The sequence below is a fragment of the Petaurus breviceps genome, unplaced genomic scaffold (genome assembly GCF_028583685.1).
Source record: "Petaurus breviceps papuanus isolate PSGF00001 unplaced genomic scaffold, PetGlider_PUasm1.0 98, whole genome shotgun sequence".
Taxonomy (NCBI): Eukaryota; Metazoa; Chordata; class Mammalia; order Diprotodontia; family Petauridae; genus Petaurus; species Petaurus breviceps.
The window spans coordinates 39,300,244-39,319,368 of NW_027187460.1; the positions used below are offsets into that span (position 1 = coordinate 39,300,244).

General features: G+C 39.5%; 1 protein-coding gene across 1 annotated transcript; it reads right to left on the reverse strand.

The window, feature by feature from the left end:
• Nucleotides 1–7,937: 7,937 nt before the first annotated feature.
• On the reverse strand, nucleotides 7,938–17,488 carry UTP23 (UTP23 small subunit processome component). Its single transcript, XM_069081316.1, has 3 exons — nucleotides 17,150–17,488; nucleotides 10,126–10,300; nucleotides 7,938–8,530 (listed from the first exon to the last, which is right to left on the reverse strand). Exons 1-3 carry the CDS (start codon nucleotides 17,335–17,337, stop codon nucleotides 8,120–8,122), a joined length of 774 nt encoding a protein of 257 aa, XP_068937417.1. The 5' UTR covers nucleotides 17,338–17,488; the 3' UTR covers nucleotides 7,938–8,119.
• Between the last annotated feature and the right edge of the window lie 1,637 nt (nucleotides 17,489–19,125).

Genomic DNA, 19,125 nt, shown 5'->3' on the forward strand with positions numbered 1-19,125 from the left:
CGGCATATAGTAGGTGCTTAATAAAAGCTTGTTAATGTATTAGTTGTCTTCAAGTATCTGAAAGGATGGAAGAGGGATAAAACTTATCCTTCTTGGTTCCAAAGAACAGAAATAGTAGAAATGAGTAGATGTTGCTAAGATGAAAATTTAGGCTTAATGAAAAACAGTGAAAACTATTACAAAGTGAAATGGGGTGTTTCAGGAGAGAGTTGGCTCTCCCTGATCAGAGGTTTTCAAGCAAATGCTGCATGACCACTTTTTTTTCCTTAACATTTTCAACATTTTTATTTAAAGTTTTGAGTTTCAAATTCTATCCCTCCCTAGTCTCCCTCCATCCCCTTGAGACAGTAAGCAATCAGACTGATATAGGTTACACATGTGCAATTATGTAAAACATTTCCATATTAGTCATTTTGTACAAGACAAAAAAATGAAAGAAAGTGAAAATACAGCATGCTTCACTCTGTATTCAAACACTAGTTCTTTCTCTGGAGGTAAATAGTATACTTTATCATTAGTCCTTTGGGATTGTCTTAGACCACTGTATTGCTGAGAATAGCTAAGTCATTCACAGTTCTTCATTGAACAGTATTGCTGTTACCATGTACAAAATTCTCCTGGTTCTGTTCACTTCACTTTATATCAGTTTGTGTAAGTCTTTCCAAGTTTTTTCTGAAATCATGCAGCATGTCATTTCTTATGGCACAATAATATTCCATTATGATCATATACCACAACTTGTTCAGCCATTCCCTGATTGATGGGCATCCCTTTGATTTTCAATTCTTAGCTATCACAAAAAAGTTACTATAAATATTTTTGTACACATAGGTTCTTTTCCCTTTTTTTGGATGACATGACAACTTTTTAAAGTATGTTGCAGAGGGAATTATTTTCAGGTATGGGTTGGACAAGATGAACACTGAGCTCTCTTCCAATTCTGAAATTCTGTTATTTTATAATTCAGTAGAGTGTGAATTACAGGCAAAGGACTTTGCTACTTGGATTCCTTCAAGTATAATGAGTTCAATATTGGTACACTATCATCAGATTTTGTTCTTCCTGGTTTCTAAGTGGATACCACTGGAGATAAGTGTGAAAAAGTGTGAAAACTGTCCTCCCCTTCCCCCCTCCTCAGTATACCTGGACTATACCTGGACCCTGGAGTGCTCCATCAATTACCAAATGATAACCTCATTGCCACCTGACTCAGGCACCACAGAGAACTCAGCAGTAGTGAAGTTGATGGTCCAAATTCTGAGGGAGCAACAGGGGAAATCCAGCCTTTCTCCACAGAATGGCAAGATGAGCTAGGAGAGTCAGCAGTGTGACAGCGCTCAGTCAGGACAGAGTAGTTCAGCTTCTGTCTCCACTATGTTCCAAGTAGTTTATGTAGGTATATAGGGATAAAAATGGTAATGAATCACTTTGCAGTTGGACCTTCCAGTGAGGACTAGGAGGTCAGTTCCTGTCTTCTCCTTCCTGTATCAATGAGTACAGGCCTTCATTTGGTGCCACACAGAAATGGTTCCTGGGATGTGGAGTAGGTGGGCAGCAATTATAAAAACTTTGTCTTCCCAGCTTAATACTATTTAGCACCTATTGCTGTCAAAGAATAACAGAATGTCAGAGAAAGAAGCGAAATTTAAATCTCATATAGTCAAACACGTTCATTTTAAAGACAGAAAGTTTCATACTCAGAACTGTATCTAAGAATTTTTGTACCTGGGGCAAATACTCAGGGTAAGTAGCATGAAGATGAATATATGAAGGTATGAAGAGACTTCAACCTAGCCCACCATAGAGGTGCTGCTATAAAGGCTTTTGGTTTCATATGTAAATCCCAGTTAAAACACAGACCTCCCCAATTCTAGACCAGCAGAACATCGAAAAAGGTGCTGATGACTTTGAGATGATTTGGATATGTTAATGAACTAATGCCAAGGAGGCACAGAGAAGAATTGGTCCATTTCCCCCCAAAAAACTCTAAAAGTGACGTCAAACTCCTGCCTCTCCCACCCTTATCCCAGCACTCTTCCCTCAGGTCCATGCTGCCTACTGCTCCCAACTTTAATCAATGGGCACCAAACAGGAAAGCCTCAGGTAATGAGGAACATCTCATTAGTGGGATGTGGAGGTGGGAAGAGAATGGGTTCCATAAATGAGACATCTCTTAGACAAAGGCCCAAAGGACAGGGATGGAATGTCAAGGCTTTCAATGTGAAGGACTTTAAATGACAAACCGAACATTTTGTGTTTCATCCTAAAGGCAATAGGAAGCCATTGAAGATTTTCAAATGACCTGGATGACAAAGCCAGATTTGTGTTTTAGGATTATCAATTCAGCAGCTGTGGGAGGGATGTACTATCAGAAAATGAAAAGACTGGGGTAAAGAATACAAATTAGGAGGCTATTGCAATAGTCCAGGCAAGAGATAATATTGGTAGGTTTTGTTTATAACATAAATCATTCCCTGAACATCTGCTGACAGCATTAAGTAGATGAGCTAATCAAGGACCACTATAATTTGTGATTATGACTCACTCAAGGCATTGTGAGAAAAAAGATAAATATATCTTTTAAATTCTCCCCACAAAGATGTTTCCCTGCCAGTCTATCAAAACTTTTTCATTATACTTGTACTTGTATTGGAAGATTAGAAGATTCAACATTTTATTATCTGTTGCAATTTGTGTGGCTTTCTGAAGCAGTCTCAGAGGCTAGAAGTGACACTTATAAATGCAATGTGACTTGTCAGCTGATTTAGTCAATTTGGAACATTGAAGTAGGTAAGGAGTATATCAAAGAAAAAAAAGTTACCTCTATAGTTGAGTACAATTGTCTACAAAAATCGTAAGACACAGATTAACCATTATGGCATGGTGTGACTAGACTAGAACAATTGTTGAAAGACTGTAATGGTAATGCTAATTTGAAGATCTTCCCTGCCCCATAATAAGCCTAAGGGAATATGAAGACCTTCTCTTATCTGAAGATCTTCCCTGCCCCCTAATAGGCTGAATGCAATTACATGGAGCCTGTGGTGGGAGCAGTTTGCTGAAGGGTGGAGCAGAGCCCATAGGAAGCTGGAAGTCAGAGCAGTTATAACTGGAGGGAGGAGAGGACGAACCCAGGGAGACAGCTAGACTTGTGAGTGTTGGTTTGTGGGAAGGCTGAAGGATGGTGTGGCTCTCTGCTGTGTTATGGTATTTGGTTGGATTTGGTTTTCTGATGGATTTGGTTTCCTGGCACTGGGATTTGGTTTTCTGGTGTTTGAACAAATGTTTCGTTTCTGTCTTCCATGTGGAGAGTCTGTTATATTTTGTGACTGACAACTATACTGGCATATTTACAGTCGTCAGCACTGTGAATATTGCATTGGCACTGCAAAGATCCAAGGACACTCCCCAGCATCACCAAAAATAGACAAACATCAACAAAAATGGCTCAGAAACCAGAAATCCAACAGAGAGTAAAACAGCATTTAATAGTTATAACCATTGTTCCTCCTACCTATGAGGTAATGTGTTTATAGTCAGCGTAAGCCAGCATTCCAAACTTTTAAAGTTTTGGTATGTAGCTGCCTAGGGAAATTATGCTTTTGGTTTTGTGACATTTTTATACATTGCAATATACTATTGCCCCTGTATGTGGAGTGTTAACCACAACTACATTCTAAGTAGTTGGCCCAAATTTATTTCTTGACTGCCTTGTAAAGGTGGACAATTACAGGGGTGGAATGTCATTTGGTAAAGAATGCCAAGTTCATCACACCATGAGAGAAGTGATAAGAGAACTCTGCTGAAGATTGTCATGTTGCCTTGGGAGAGGGAAAAGAGAGAAGACACATGAAAATCATCACCTTCACAAGAGGTTGGGGAAAGGTCAAAGTCTTCCCCCTGGGTCTTTACATAGTAATCACAATTATTCACATTAGTATAGCACTTCAAAGTTTTCAAAGCATTCATCTTATGTAACCCATAGCCATAAGGCTGACATGTATGCAACTCTCCCCTTTTCCTGTGCTCTGCTTGTGTAGAAGGTGGGAAGTTTTCTGGTCTTTGATGAGCAAGGACACTCTCAACCTCTAATTTCCTCCCCCTCCCTCCATCCCAAGCATCTGCAGGCAGCTACTAGGCAAGTGCAAAAGTGCCTAAGGCAAGGTAAGTTGAATATGGCAGGAAGATAGTACAACCTGGAGTCATGTGGGAAAAAAGCTGGTTGCACACTGATTTATCACACAGGTATGAATAGGGAAAGCAGGCTATTTGATCTATAGAGAAAAACTAAGCCCATGTCTCCACTATAGCAATCATGAATTTGAAGAAGCCTACATCTCAAAATATCTGCTGGGCAATGTCCGCTTATTTTGGAACGTATGCTGAAATTGCTTTTGTTGCGATACCATTTTACTATTCTTCTAATTAAATATTTCATTTTTTTAGCACTATTCCTTGACGGGGTCTGTTACCACAATGAACAACTGAAGATGCAGACGTTTTCCAGTTTTTTTTTTTCTCACTAGTGGGTGCAAAACAAGCCAAATTATTACTGAAGTCCCCATGACTCAAAACTATCACATTAAACAATTTTTGCAACTACTTCAATGCACACCTAAAATCATTTCATATTTAATGTAGTTACCATAAAGGTCAAAGTGACAAAGGCACTCATATTGTTACTCTTTTAAGATTGGTAACTGCTTAAATCTTCACAAACTGGGGTTTCTCAATTTTTTCAAGAATTTTTTTTCTCAAAATTCTCCAGAAAATTTCTCAAAATCCTCAAGAATTTTCTCAAATTCTTATTTCTTGTTAGGTAATATCTAAAACACTGCATGAATTCTCTGAATTTGTTTTATTATTTTGAATATTTTAATACATTTTGAATATATTTTGTTTTCCTTTGCAGTCCTATGTACTTTATACATATCAGATCATTATCATAAGGGTTCCACAGACTTTACCAGGTTGCCAAAGGGGTCCATGACACACAAAAAAAGGTGGTAACCCGATTCGTACCTAGCCTTATAAACAGGACAATTAAATGAAGAGTGAATTTATACCAGGAATGCAAAATTGGCTCAATATTAGGATCATAAACATAATACCATATAAAAACAATAAAAAACCACGATTCTATCAATAGATGCTGAAAAATATTTGACAAAATACATCTCATTTAAAAAAGCAAACAAGCTTTGGAATAAATGGACTTTTATATTCAGATGGTAGGGAAGAGGAAGAACAATGCTGCTCCCTGTGCTAAGCTCTTTACAAATATTGTGTCATCTGATTATAAATGACAATTCTATTAATATCATATTAGAACAGAAGCAGCAGAGTGTAGTAGATATCAAGCTGTTCTTGGAGTCAAAAGACCTGGGTTTAGTTCCTGCCTCTGACTATGGGCACTTGTAGTATCCCCTGAACTATTTTTTTATTATTATTATTTTAAGAAGGGATGGTTGAGAAATGGGGTATATTTAAGGAAGTAGAGGTGATATTTAAAAAAAACTATCAATACTTTAAAAAATTGTTTTAATTAAGTGCTTGAAAGAGTTCTCTAAGACTCAAATTATAGAAAAGTTGCTGCTTTACATACTGGAGGGTTTCCTAATGGGCAGTGAAATCAAAGATTAGCACTCCTAATTAATTTATTCAATAAACAATAAGCACCTACTATATAGGTAAATACAGGGGATACATCCAACGTAACAGCTTTTCCACAGTTGCATTTAAATTTAGGCCTGACAAAAGGATTAAGATAACCTTTAAGAAACAAACATTTAACACAATTTGTCTGCAAAAGCAAGAAAAAAGGTACAAATTTGATTTGATATTCATCTTCAATACCTAAAGGCACTTAAATAATACTCACTGTATGAATAAGAGGTGGAAAAGGAGTCTGGACCACTTTTTTTTTGGAGTGGGGAAGGCAGGGGTATTGGTAAGTAACTTGGCCAAGGTCACACAGCCAGTGAGTGTTAAGTATCTGAGGCTGGATTTGAACTCAGATCCTCCTGATTCCAGGCTCAATGTTCTATTCATTGTGCCACCTAGCTGCCCCATTGGGCCACCTTTCAAACATTTATAGTAGAATTAGGCACTTTAATAATTCTTGATGAAAAGGATGGTTACATCATCTTCCTCTCCATTCCCCCACCCCCACTCTAGGTCATCAGCAATTTTAAAGTTAAAAGCAATGATGGGGACATTTTTCAGCTTCTAAAAAGTGGCAAAAAAAATAAGTAAATAAAATTGTGATTGGACCATTAGACCCATAAATAACAAATTACTTTAAAGACTTTTTATCTGAAAATAGCTGAAAAAATTGGAAAGGATTTTGGCAGAAATTAGATCAACATTTTATATCACATACCACAAGAAGCTCTAAATGGATGTAAGCTGAATATAAAAGATAAAATCATTTTAAAAAAAAATTGAGCATGAGTGATTTTTCACAGTCAAAAAGGAGAGAATCATAAAAGACAAACTGTCATTTACATAATCAAAAAGCTTCTGCACAAAATTAATGTAAACTGAGTAAAAACGTCAAATTTTTGAGGGGGAGAAATCTTTGCATCTGATATCCCTGATAGATAAAGTTTAACATCCAGGATAGATAAGAAATTGATACTAATATATAAAACCAAGAGCCATTCCCTAATAGGTAAGTGATCAAATAATATGAAGTTTTCAGAATTGCAAATGATCAACCACCTTCTGAAAATAGGATCTAAATCACTGAAAAATGTAAAACATTTCTGAAGTTTCACTTCACACCCTGAAAACTGACAGTTAAGACATAAATGGGAAGTTAATATTCCTGAGCATGGGAAAACTAGCATGTTAATAAACTCTTGATGCAGGGGTAAATTAGCCCAACTGCTCTGGAAAACAAGGTAGAAATGTGATACACATGACTAAAGGGTTCATAGTTATTTTGACCCTGCAACTCCACCCGTGAGGAGGTAAAAAAAAACAAAATACATCATCAAAAAAAGTTTTAAAACAAAATGGGTGTCCATTGATTTGGAAATGGCTGAAAAACTGTGGCACATAAACATCAGTGACAGAAATATAACTGAAGAAACAACAAATTCAGTGAAATATGGAACGATGCATATGAACTGATTGAAAGTAAGATAAGCAAACCCAGCATAACATACATGACCATAACAATGTAAGTGAATAAATCACCAAAAGGAAGGCAAAGCCCTAAGTAATTCAGAAACCAGTTAACAAGTCAGGTGAACATACAATGAAACATGCCCCTCCTGTTGACAGAGAAAAGGGGGACCACCAGAAGAATGCTGCATCCATTGTCCAATATGATCACTTAAATACTTTTCTTTCTCAATTTTAGATTGGATAGGATTAGGGTATGGATAAATACAGAAATGATGATATAAAATGAAAATGCATCATTTGAACTTATTTAGGAAAAAACTGTAACAAATTGAGTGCTATCATATATAAAATTATTATTAAATATTTTTATGCTATGAAATTTTAAGACTATTTTTAGAGGAAACCAATAAAACAATAAAAATAATTCTATGCATATATTAAATCTGACATTTCATTTTTTCAGTCAGTCATTTAACCCAGCCCCAAATCTAAGGGGAAAGGAAGAAGACCAATGATTTAATTTAACAGGTATAAATGTTGTTACTAATCTGGTGAACCAAGCATAAGGTAAAACCTATATTACCTAAATGATTTTAAGTCATATTTGCGTTTTGAACTTCCAACTCACAATAAACTCTTAACATTTCCAATAGACTGGTTCAGAGCTTCTAATTTCACAGCAACAATGAACCAAAGGAAACATTGATAACCTAACAAGAATGAGGAAACATTGATAACCTAACAAGAATGACTGGGGGAGCCAAAGAGGTAAAAGAGAGAGGGACATAGGCAGAACTGTAACATTTTATATTGTATTCAATTCTTCTTCATTCTTTTATTTTTCAGGTGATAAAACAACAAGTCCAGGGAAATTTATGGAGATGTCTTTAAAATTTCACGAGAAACACTGACACAAATCATAACTTTATTTATTTTGCTTTAGAAATGAAGAATTCAGTCAGTCTTTAAAAACTTTTCAATTCAATTAATCCATAGGGTCGCATTGTACTTCTTCGCTCTGTTTCACTGGTGGCACAGAAACTGCTTTCGTTCTATTTCTGTTGCGAATTCTTTTCCTTCTTTTCTTTTCAGGGGCAGTAGACTGGTTTGAATCTTGCACCTTCTTCTTTTTCTTCAGACAGCTAAGAGGATTGGGACCACTCACACCTTTTCGTTTCCTCTTCTTTTTCTGTTCAGGGGTTTTCACTAGACCTTGTTCTTCTTTGAGTTTCTTGATGCTCTGTTTCTGGTGAACAGAGACTAGATGCCCTGATTCTGTTGCTTTGACAAAGGAAATTGTTTTGGGAGAAGGTTTGTCCAAAACAACAGTGTTCTGAATGATAAACAAGAGAGGAACTCCAGGTTTTTTCTTTACTTCAAGAGATAAATTCTGGTCCTATGAAAAACAAACATTAATCAGGTATTATTCAGGAGCACATTATAGCCTACCGATAAAAAACTAAAGTACTTTGAAAGAGAACTCTTTCTAAAAATTTAGTATCAGAAAAACTGAAAAAGAGTCTCAGTTTTATTTCTCAGATTATCATGTGTCAAGTGCAGAAGAAATTTATCAAACATCTAAAACAAAGATTAGGACAATGAGATTACTAGATGCTTTTAAGTCTGGGAAAAGTAGATGGAAGTAAATGCTGGAAAGAGTTTCAGTCAGCCGAATTGCTGAAGTTATTGAAAAGCAAAAATGTTTAACAAAAGCAGCATAAATCAATGTAAAAGAATATTTTATATTATGAGGAATTCAGAGGAAGAAGGAAAGATGAATGCAGAGTGATATAGGTGAAATTTGTTGAATTTTAATGACCAATCTCAGTCTCAAAGAATAGATTTCTCTCCTCTCAGTAGAGAGATAGTGGGGAAGGAAGAGAACCACATGGCCATAACTCTAGCTCAGGGGCCTCAGCTTGGAGATGCTCTGGCTGCATTGACCCCAAGCACTGAAGCTGCCCCAGCTGAAGGGGATACAGAGTCCAGGAGGGGAACAGTGCCATGTGGAGCCCCACACCTCCCAGGAGAGGGGGAGGTCTGTAGCATGGTCCACTTCTGTTAGGCGTCTGGCTGTATAAGAGCACATGCTATCAGATGGGATGATTTTTGTCAACTGGTCCACACCACATAAAAACTGGTCTGGGTGGTATGCCTTCAACCCCTAGGATGTACACAAGCTAATCAACCCAGAGACTGGGTATTACTTTCCTAGCCCCTTCCCACCCAAATCTCTTGTTGGATAACACAGTTAAATTATTCCTTGCATCCTTCTCATCCCTTACTCCTCATCAGGCAATTCAGAAAATTCCTCATTTCATCAGTGCAGGCTATATTACTCTCTTGATCTGAAGATGACAGGGCAGTCTCCTATTTGTGCCTTGCTGGCTCTGTCTAAAACCCTATGGGCTCTGAGTCTTTAACCAGAGTACAAAAGCTTAAATGGTGCTACATCCAGAAACCATACTTTCGTGTGCTGTCCTCAGGCTGAGAGCAGTGGGGGCTACACACTGAAACTGTTTCTTGTTGACACATATTCTCCTATTCCCCTTCTGGGTAGTAATAAAGTTGTGTTAACTACTATTCCTACACAGAAGGAGCTAGGCAGTAGTGGATAAAGTGCTGGGCCTGGAGTCAATAAGGCTCATCTTCCTGAGTTCAAATCTGGCCTCACACACTTACTAGTTGTGTGACCCTAGGCAAGTCACTTAATTGTCTGCCTCAGTTTCATCATCTATAAATGAAAATGGAAAATGACTCCAGATATCTTTGCCAAGAAAACCCCAAATGGGTCCACAAAGATTTGGATATGACTGACAACAACCAATTCCTATGTAGCTCTGCTGCTCTTCATTCAGTCTCTCTGGCTCTATAGCTGGTCTTGTCTGTTTTATTTTAAGGGAGGCTTCATTAGAAAGTGTACATATTTGGAAGTTACTGTGTTATAAAAAAAAACACAAAGAATCAATAATTTTTCATAGGCAATATTACCTGTGTTGCAACAAAAAAATGGTGAGGATTTCCATCTTCAATCATGGATAATAGACATTCAGCACCGCTGACTGCATCTTTGAAATGCGAACAACTTCGAACCTGACATCTTTGTGCAATTAGTTTTGCACCATATAATTCCTTCCCCAATGATTCTAATTCCTTTAACACACATCTGAAAAGAAAAAAAGAAACCCTGACTTTTAAATATTGGCAAGCATTTATAAGAGAAAAAGTTCTTTTTGACATATGGCAGTAAAAATAGGTAATATTAAGAATGTAATTTTTTTTTGCTTTCAAATAAAAGGTGTTAAAATTATACCATTAGGGGGCAGAGTCAAGATGGCGGAGTAGAAGCAGGACTTCCCCACTGCTCTGGCTTCCACCTTCCCCAGTCCATGTAAAAAGGGGACTCTGAACAAACTTTGGAGCTGCAGAACCCACAAAATGACAGAGAAGCTAACCTCCCGCTGAGGACAGCCCGGCAGGCCTGCAGGAATCAGCCAGCGCACTGCTCTGGGAGCTGAGCCCAGCCCCACTCTGAGGCTTTAGCCCCAGGAAGGGCCTGACCAGCCCCAGGGAGGGCCTGACCAGCCCCCGGCCAGATAACCAGCAGCTGTGGCAATTTCCAGATTCATCAACACATATTTGCAAATGACAAAGTGAGAGGTTAGTGCAGTCTGGACTTTGGGACCCAGGAAGTGGGAGTGCATGGCTTTTGCCTCTGGGGCCAGAAGCCGCTGAGTCGCCAGCACAGCCAGCCAGCCCCATGTGGCAGCTTCAGCTCCTGGCCTGCAGAGTGTAGGGGGACCAAGCACCAGTCTGAGGGGTAATCGCTTTTGCTTTAACCTGCTTGGATCTGGATTGCAGTCTAGGGTGGAGGTCCTGGGGTGTGTGTCCAGCTTGCCAGAGCATGTGGAGGCCTCAGAGAGGGCACCCATCTAACACCTCCAGCAGCTGAGAAAACCCCAGAGTCTGGGACAAAAGCTCCCCGTCTGGTGGCACAGTCCTACTGTGGCAAAAAGCCCAGGGGTCAAGTGACTGAGGGGCGACATGACCAGGCAAAAGAAATGAAGCAGACAGAAGATTCCAACATTAGACTCCTATTTTGGGGACAAAAAAGGAGCAAAGCATGGAACAGGAGGAAGACTGTGAAGTCAGAACTCCTGCACCAAAAGCTTCAAAGGAAAATCCGAGCTGGTTACAGGCCACAGAGGACCTTAAGAAGCAGATAAAAGAAGTGGAGGAAAAATTGGGAAGAGAAATGAGAAGAATGCAAGAAAATTATGAATTGAGAGTCAACAGACTGACTGAGGAAAATAACACCTTAAAAAATAGACTAACTCAAATGGCAAAAGAGGCTCAAAAAGGCAATGAGGAGAAGAATGCCTTAAAAAGCCAAATTTGCCAGATGGAATCTCAAAAGCTCACTGAGGAGAATCATTGCTTCAGAATTAGATTGGAGCAAATGGAAGCTAATGACTTTATGAGAAATCAAGATGCTGTTAAACACATCCAAACAAATGAAAGAATAGAAGGTAATGTGAAATATCTCATGGGAAAAACCACTGACCTGGAAAATAGATCCAGGAGACATAATTTAAAAATTATTGGACTACCTGAAAGCCATGATCAAAGTAAGAACCTAGAAATCATCCTCCAGGAAGTTCTCAAAGAAAACTGCCCTGATGTTTTAGAACCAGAAGGCAAAATAGAGGTTGAAAGAATCCACCGATCACCTCCTGAAAAAGATCCCAAAAAGAAAACTCCTAGGAATATTATAGCCAGGTTCCGGAATTCCCAGATTAAGGAAAGAATATTACAAGCAGCCAGGAAGAAATAATTTGAATATTGTGGAAACACAATCAGGATAACCCAGGATCTACACTGAGGGATCAAAGGGCTTGGAATATGATATTCCAGAGGTCCAAGGAGCTGGGATTAAAACCAAGAGTCACCTACCCAGCAAAACTGAGTATCATGTTTCAGGGGAAAATATGGTCATTCAGTGGAATAGAGGACTTTCAAGCATTCTTAATGAAAAAACCAGAGTTGAATAGAAAATTTGACATTCAAATACAAGAAGCAAGAGAAGCATGAGAAGGTAAACAGGGAAAAGAAATCATAAGGAACTTATCAAAGTTGAACTATTAACATTCCTACAGGGTAAAATAATATTTGTAACTTATGAAACTTTTCTCAGTAGTTGAAGGGAATAGAAATATATATATATGTCTATATATGAGGGTATATGGGCATATGAATACATATGTGAATGTGTGTATATATGTTTACAGGTATACATAGCTAGAGGGCACAGGAACAATTTAACAGGAAGGAATGACACTTAAAAGGTGAAATTAAGAGGTAAGAGAGGAATATAACGAGAGGAGATGGGGAGACACAGAATGGGGTAAACTATCTCATATAGAAGAGGCAAGGGAAAATGGTAACAATGGAGGGGAAGAATAGGAAGGCAAAAGGGAATAGGTCAATCTTATTCCCATTGAATTTGGCTTGAGGAGGGAATGAAATACACACTACATAGGGTATCTCACCCTGCAGGAGAGTAGGGGGGGAAGGGGATGGGGAAGGGGATGATGGAAGGGAGGGCAGGCTGGAGGGGAGGGAAAGCACCTACTTTTGAAAACGGATGGGATCAAAGTAGAGAATAGAATAAGTGGGAGGTGGGATATGAGGGAGGGAAATATAGTCAGTCTTTTACATTATATCTACTATGTTATTGTTTTGCATTAGCCACACATGTACAACCTATACTGAACTGCTTATCTTCCCAGTAAGGGTGGGTGACAAGGGAGGAAGGGAATGAATCTGGAATTCAAAGTTTTAAAATCAAATATTCAAATATATATATATATATACACACACATATATATATATACTATTATTAATACTATTTTACATGTAATTGGGAAATAATATATACAGGCACTGGGGCATAGAAATCCACTGGAAAAGCCAAAAGGGGTATGGGAGAAAATATGGGAGAGAGCAGATTAGAGGAGGGGATATCCTGTGGGACTGCTATTTTTGGGTGGTGGGTAGGGGAAAAACAGGGAGAAAATTTGTAACTCAAAATCTGGCAGAAATGAATGATATAAATCAGAAGTTAATAAAGCATTTGAAAAAAATAAAATAAAATATGCTGACATTGTAAAAAAAATAAAATAAAATAAAATTGTACCATTAGCCATAAATGCTTTATGGTAAATCCAAACTAATAATGAGCTTAGAATGTTAACTTCCACCACCCCCATACAAAAGAAAAACCCTGGTTAGAAAAAAGTTAATCAACAAGGATTTATTAAATACCTACTTATTATGTGCCAGGCACTACGCTAGGCACTGAGGATAAAAAGACAAAAATGAAAGTCATTAACTCAAAATATAGTCTATCAAGGGAAATAACAAGTACATCAAAGTAGACACAAAAAAACCTTGGATGGGAAGGCATTAGCAGCTGAGAGGACCCAGGAGAGGCCTCTTGCAGATGAGGGCTTGAACTGAGAAGCCTGGGACTACGAGAAGCTAGAAGACAAGGCACTACACTGTAAGTAGCCTGATATGGCCATACATGGGAAAGGGGCATGAAGGGGAATAATGTATAGAGACTAGAGAAGAAAGAAAGTGGTCAGTTTGCCAAAAGTTTTAAATGTCAAACACAGGAGTTTATATTTGATCCCTGAGATAAAAGGACCAAAGTTTGTTGAGTGGGAGAGGGGAGGGGGAATGATGTGGTTGGATCAACATTCCACAAAAATTACTTTGGTCGTTGTGTGATAGAATGGACTGGAGTAGCAAGAAGCTTGAGGCAGAGAGAGACTAATCAGTCAAACCCATAAGCATTTATTAAGCACTTACCATGTGCTGGGCATTGTGCTAGTTGCTAAAAATACAAACATAAAGAATAAATAATTCATATTCACGAGGAGTTTAGTAATTAGTAGGCTACTGAAATAGACCACGAGAGTTGAGTGGAGCTTTAGTCAAAGTGTGTGAATGGAAAGAATGAGATGCCAAAGATGTCATACAATTAGAAACAGTAAGATCTGACGACTGATTGGATATGTAGAGTGTGCAACAGTAAGAAGTAAAGGACGACAAGTTTGTGAATGTAGTTGACTAGGATAGCAGTATCCTGGGCTAAAAATAAGGAAATTAGTTAAAAAAAAACAAACAGGAGAGTAGGAGAGAATATATAAGCTCTGTTTTGGACATATTAAATTTGAGATATCTATGAGACATCCAAATTGAATATCCAATAGGCAGTTAGTAACGAACTATTGGAGGTCAGAGATGAGACCTGCAAAGAAATTATCTTTGAAATCATGTGAGTTAATTGGTCACTAAGTGAGAGTATAGGAAAAAAAAGTTCTTTGAGGTACATCTACAGTTAATGGCTAAGATGTGAACAATGAACCAGTTAAAGAGTATTGAGAAGGCAGTCAGGTAGCAGAAGAAAGAAAAAAAAAGCAGAAAGGAGAAGAGTCTAAGAGGTAAGGTGGAATAGTGACAAATGCCAAAAAGACACCAGAAAAAGCGAAAAAATGAGAAAAACTGAGAAATTGAGTGGAAAAAATGAGAAAATTGCTCTTGCCAAACGGCAAACAGGTAACTGGGAATAATAGATTTAATAAGTGATAAAGTTGGAAACCAGAATGCATAGGGGAAAAAAACCATATCAAATATAAAGATGAAAAGGAATTACAAATTAGGTAAAATAAAATGCTTATATATAATGGATATGTTAGATATACATATATGGATATGCCAGCGTGTTCTATGAGAACATTAGATAGGAACAAGCTGGCTTTCAAAAGCATATTCAACAAACCATTTCAGTTTGCATTTTGCAGGAAATATGAGATCCTATTGTGTTTATTATTTGTTGAATACAAAACACTGCCTTTATAGGCTCTTTTACAAGGTGTCACCCATCTAAAATGATGACCACTGACTATTCCTTGGAAGAAATAACCTTATTCAATAACTCTGATAAGGCAAGGCCTATGAAAGGGAGATTTATACTTGCCCAAGGTATTATTAACACTGTGTTGGAGAAGATCTAGTGCAGGGTACAAATCAAGGAGGGATTCCCTAGATAGTAAGGTTCTCCAGATGCTCCTGTTCGGGGGGTGACATTGTGTTAGATTGTCAGTACAATGTCATCCTTGAATAAATTCTCATTTTCTTCAAATTTGATATGTTCTTGTCTTTGTTCTAATATGAATGTATGTAGGATAAGAAGTTCAAATGGAGAATGAGTTGGGACCACAACTAAACAGGAAGAGAAAAATACCCTGAATTGCTTTTTATTGGAAAGTTTCTCTAATAACCTAAAACTTCCCCAAGAAATAAAAGGCCCTTTTTTAAATAACACAATTCTACCAATAATCAATGCTATGAGTAACATTATAGTATCTGGAGATTTATAAATGGCTATCACACAAAAGGTAACAGAAATGCAGGTGATAGATGTGGATAGATAACTTATACTGAAGAATAACTTTAAGTCATTAAATCTCACTGGGCCTATTCTCCTCTCTAAAAGGAAGTGGTTAGATTACATGCTCTCTGGAATGTTATTCTCATTCCAACTCTGAAGATAAGACACTCTGCCCTCATACACAGATAACAATAAAATTCAAATTACATGATGAGTGCATTTGAGAGATGGGAAATAAAGTGCTTTGTGAAGTACAAGGAAAAAAAAACATATCACCAAGGAATCTATGGGAGAAGGCTTCAAGAAGAAGGATCATTTGAGTTGGGATTTAAAGAATGGGTAGAAATACAAGTTAACTGGTGGAAGGACATTCCAGGAATAAGATCCATGAAGGCAGAAACATTTTTTCTAAGGTTTGTATATTTCCAATTGTCTAGTACAGTCCTCAGAAAGTGTCTAATAGATGTGCTAAATGAATGCATGAAATGAGAAAGGATCTCTTCCTACCCACAAACAGCTTAATCTCTTATTCTATAAATATTACAGAACAGTCAACAAGACCTGAAATTTCATCTCCTAAGTACTTCAGACTGTCATTTATATGCCTTAGGCTGTTTCTACAACAAAAACAAATGCTTAGACTATCTCACTTTTTTATCTGTATCCTTACCACCTAACCACAGTGGCACAGGGTAGAGACTAAACAAATGCTTGTTGATCAACTAACTGACTGATGGCTAAACTTTTCAGTGACGTGCCTCTTTGCACTCAAGCCTGTCCTAAGAAGGAAAAGGAAGCTTCTGGAAGGTAGCTAAGTGGAGCAGTACATGGAGTACAAGACGCGGAGTCCGAAAGATCCGAGTTCAAATCCCGCCTCACTCAGCAGCCGTGTGAGGCTGGCCGAGTCCCTGCCTCACGGAGTTGCTGAGGCACTTCGGTTTCTTGTCCTCATTGCCCAATCGGTAAAATAAGGATAGTGGCACCTACCTCCCCGGGTGGTAGGGAGGATCAAATGAGACAACATTCCCCTTCCAATAAGTGAAAGCGCTACAGAAATGCTACGTTTGGCTCCTCTGGCAGTCTTTACAGAATCCAATGCAAACTTGGAACCAGAATGGGATAATGGGGAGGATTTTTAGTAGAGGCACGGGTCAGGCCGGAGAGACGGACCTTAGGGCTGGAGGAGGAGGACGATGTCAAATTAAAATACCCGCCCCGCACCCCTCCATTCCCGGCCCCCAACCGGAGATTTCTATGCCACTCAAGTTAGAGGATCACTCTCCTTCTGCAGAGTGAATAACACGTCATCGTTTCCAATCTTTGTAATTCTTCATGACTGACAAAGAATCATACACACACGTGTAAAATATGTTGGTATCCCCATTCTACAGATGAGGAAACTGAAGCTCGGCGAGGTTGGGGCCTCGGCGCGGCGTCACAGAGAGGCGGGTGAGCTGTGCCGACTCCGCCCCCGGCACGCCCCTCGGCGCCCGGCACCTCCCCCCACCCCATCCCGGGCCGGCCCCCGCTGCCTCCAGCGACCTGCGCTCGGCCCACCTGGTGGTGCAGAGCTGCGTCTCCCCCATGAGGTAGCGGGGCAGCTGCTCGCGGAGCTGGATGCGGCCTCGCAGCGCCGCCTGACAGAACGTGCCGTCCAGCAGCAGCTGGTACGGCTCCCGGACGCCGAAGTTGTAGCGGAAGAAGCCCAGGTGCTTCTTCGCGTGCTTCTGCCGCGTGATCTTCATGGCAGCTCGGCCGCGCGCTCACGAGAGGGAGACAGAGACGGCTGCCCCGCCTTGGGAGCCGAGAGGTGGGAGCCGCAAGCCTCTACCCCAACTGCCGGAACCGGCTTCAGCCGGAAGTGAAGCTTGGGCCCCACGTTTCCAGCCGACCGGAAGCGCCGCAAGAAAACTTGCCTGTGCACTAGCCCTTAGCCCGCAGCCCTCAGCGTGCTTCTTTTGCGACTGCGCATTGCCGAAAGGGCGTGGCGGATAGAAGGGTGGAGCGTGAATCTTGAAGCACCAGGCACTGGCTGCGCAAGCGCAGTCTTTTTACATCCTGTCCTTTCTGGGGGGGCGGGGTGTCTGGCTCAGGCCCTGGGGGATTAGAGAGTTACAAGTAACTGGTTCTGTAGGGTGTGAGTGCTTCCACAACCAAACGTTGTGCACATGTGCAAACGTATTTTAGGATTAGGCAGAGATCATAGGTCTACACCTGGGAAAGGAGTTTAGAGTCAAGTTGAGTCAACAAGTGTTTATTGTTTGTTGGTAGACATTTAACAGAGGCTTGCTGATCATCTGGCTGATGGCAGACTTACGGTGTCGTCCCTCTTTACACTCAAGTATGCTAGATTTGTAGTTCAAATCCTGTCTGCCCGGCACTGTTAAGGGCTGAAGATACAAAGAGAGGCAAAAACAGTCCCTGCTCCCAAGAAGTTCTCTAATGCTAGACAATATGTGCGCAATTATATACTATCTAATTATCTATCTACTTATCCGCAGGATAAACTGGAAATAATTCCAGATCCAACATAAAGGGGGACGGGAAAGATTTCTTGCAGAAGATGCGTTTTTAGCTGGGATTTACAGGAAGCCAGGAAAGCTAGTAGTCAGATGAGGAGGGACAGAATTCCAGGCATGAGAAATTTCATACCCAGTGAAAATCTGAGGCTGGAGATGGAGGGACACTCACTGGTGGAGAGGAGGGAGGAGAGTGAACTGTAAGAAGACTGGAAGTGTAGGAAGGCTTAAATGCCAAGTGGAATATTTTATATTCTATCCTGAGGGAGCCAGGGGAGTTTATTGAATAGAAAGGCGAAGTGGTCAGACCTCTTTGGAAGGTCAGTTTGATAGGTGAGTGTGGAGCAGAGTGAGGGAAGCTTGAGGCAGGGAGTACAATTAGAAGGCTGTTGTAATAGTCCTGGCATTGAGATAAGGAGGGTCTGTTCTGGGGTGGCAGATATGTGAGAAGGATGCATAGAAGGAGAGATGTCAAGGCATAAATAAAACGATTGGCTATATGGGGTGAGTGAGGTTGAGGAGTCAAGCTCGACACCTAGGTTGTGAGTCTAGATGACAGGGACAATTGATGGTGGTCAGAAGTTAGGAAGAGTAGAGGGTTTGAGGAAAATGAGTTCAGTTTTGGACATGTTGAATTTAAGGTCTACAAGACATCCAGCTTAAGATGTCTAACAGGTATATGTGTATGTATAAATATGTGTATATATGCATCTGTACACACACATTTGCAAACGTATAGATCATAAGATTAGAGCTGGAGGGGATAATAAGGTCAGAAATCTAGCTTGAAAGGGAAAATAGAGATCATTTAACAAAAGGCTTTTATTTTACAAATAAAGCAACTAAGGCTCTGAGAGATTTGCCCAAGGTGGGCAAAATAAGTAGTAAGCAGGTAGTAAGTGGCAAAACTAGCATGAGGAATCAGGATTTAAACCTGGGTCAGCTGATTTTCCAAATATAGGGTTTGATCTTCTTTAAATAAGATAATATTTGTAAAGCACTTAGCACAATGTC

Bases quoted from the DNA above. Each gene is read 5' to 3' on its own strand.
- UTP23 (XM_069081316.1), bottom strand. From the start codon at position 17,337: ATGAAGATCACGCGGCAGAAGCACGCGAAGAAGCACCTGGGCTTCTTC. The intron at 10,301-17,149 runs GTGGGCCGAGCG...TTTTCTTTTCAG, and splicing joins ACGCAGCTCTGCACCACCAG to ATGTGTGTTAAAGGAATTAG. The intron at 8,531-10,125 runs GTAATATTGCCT...TGTTTTTCATAG, and splicing joins ATTTTTTTGTTGCAACACAG to GACCAGAATTTATCTCTTGA.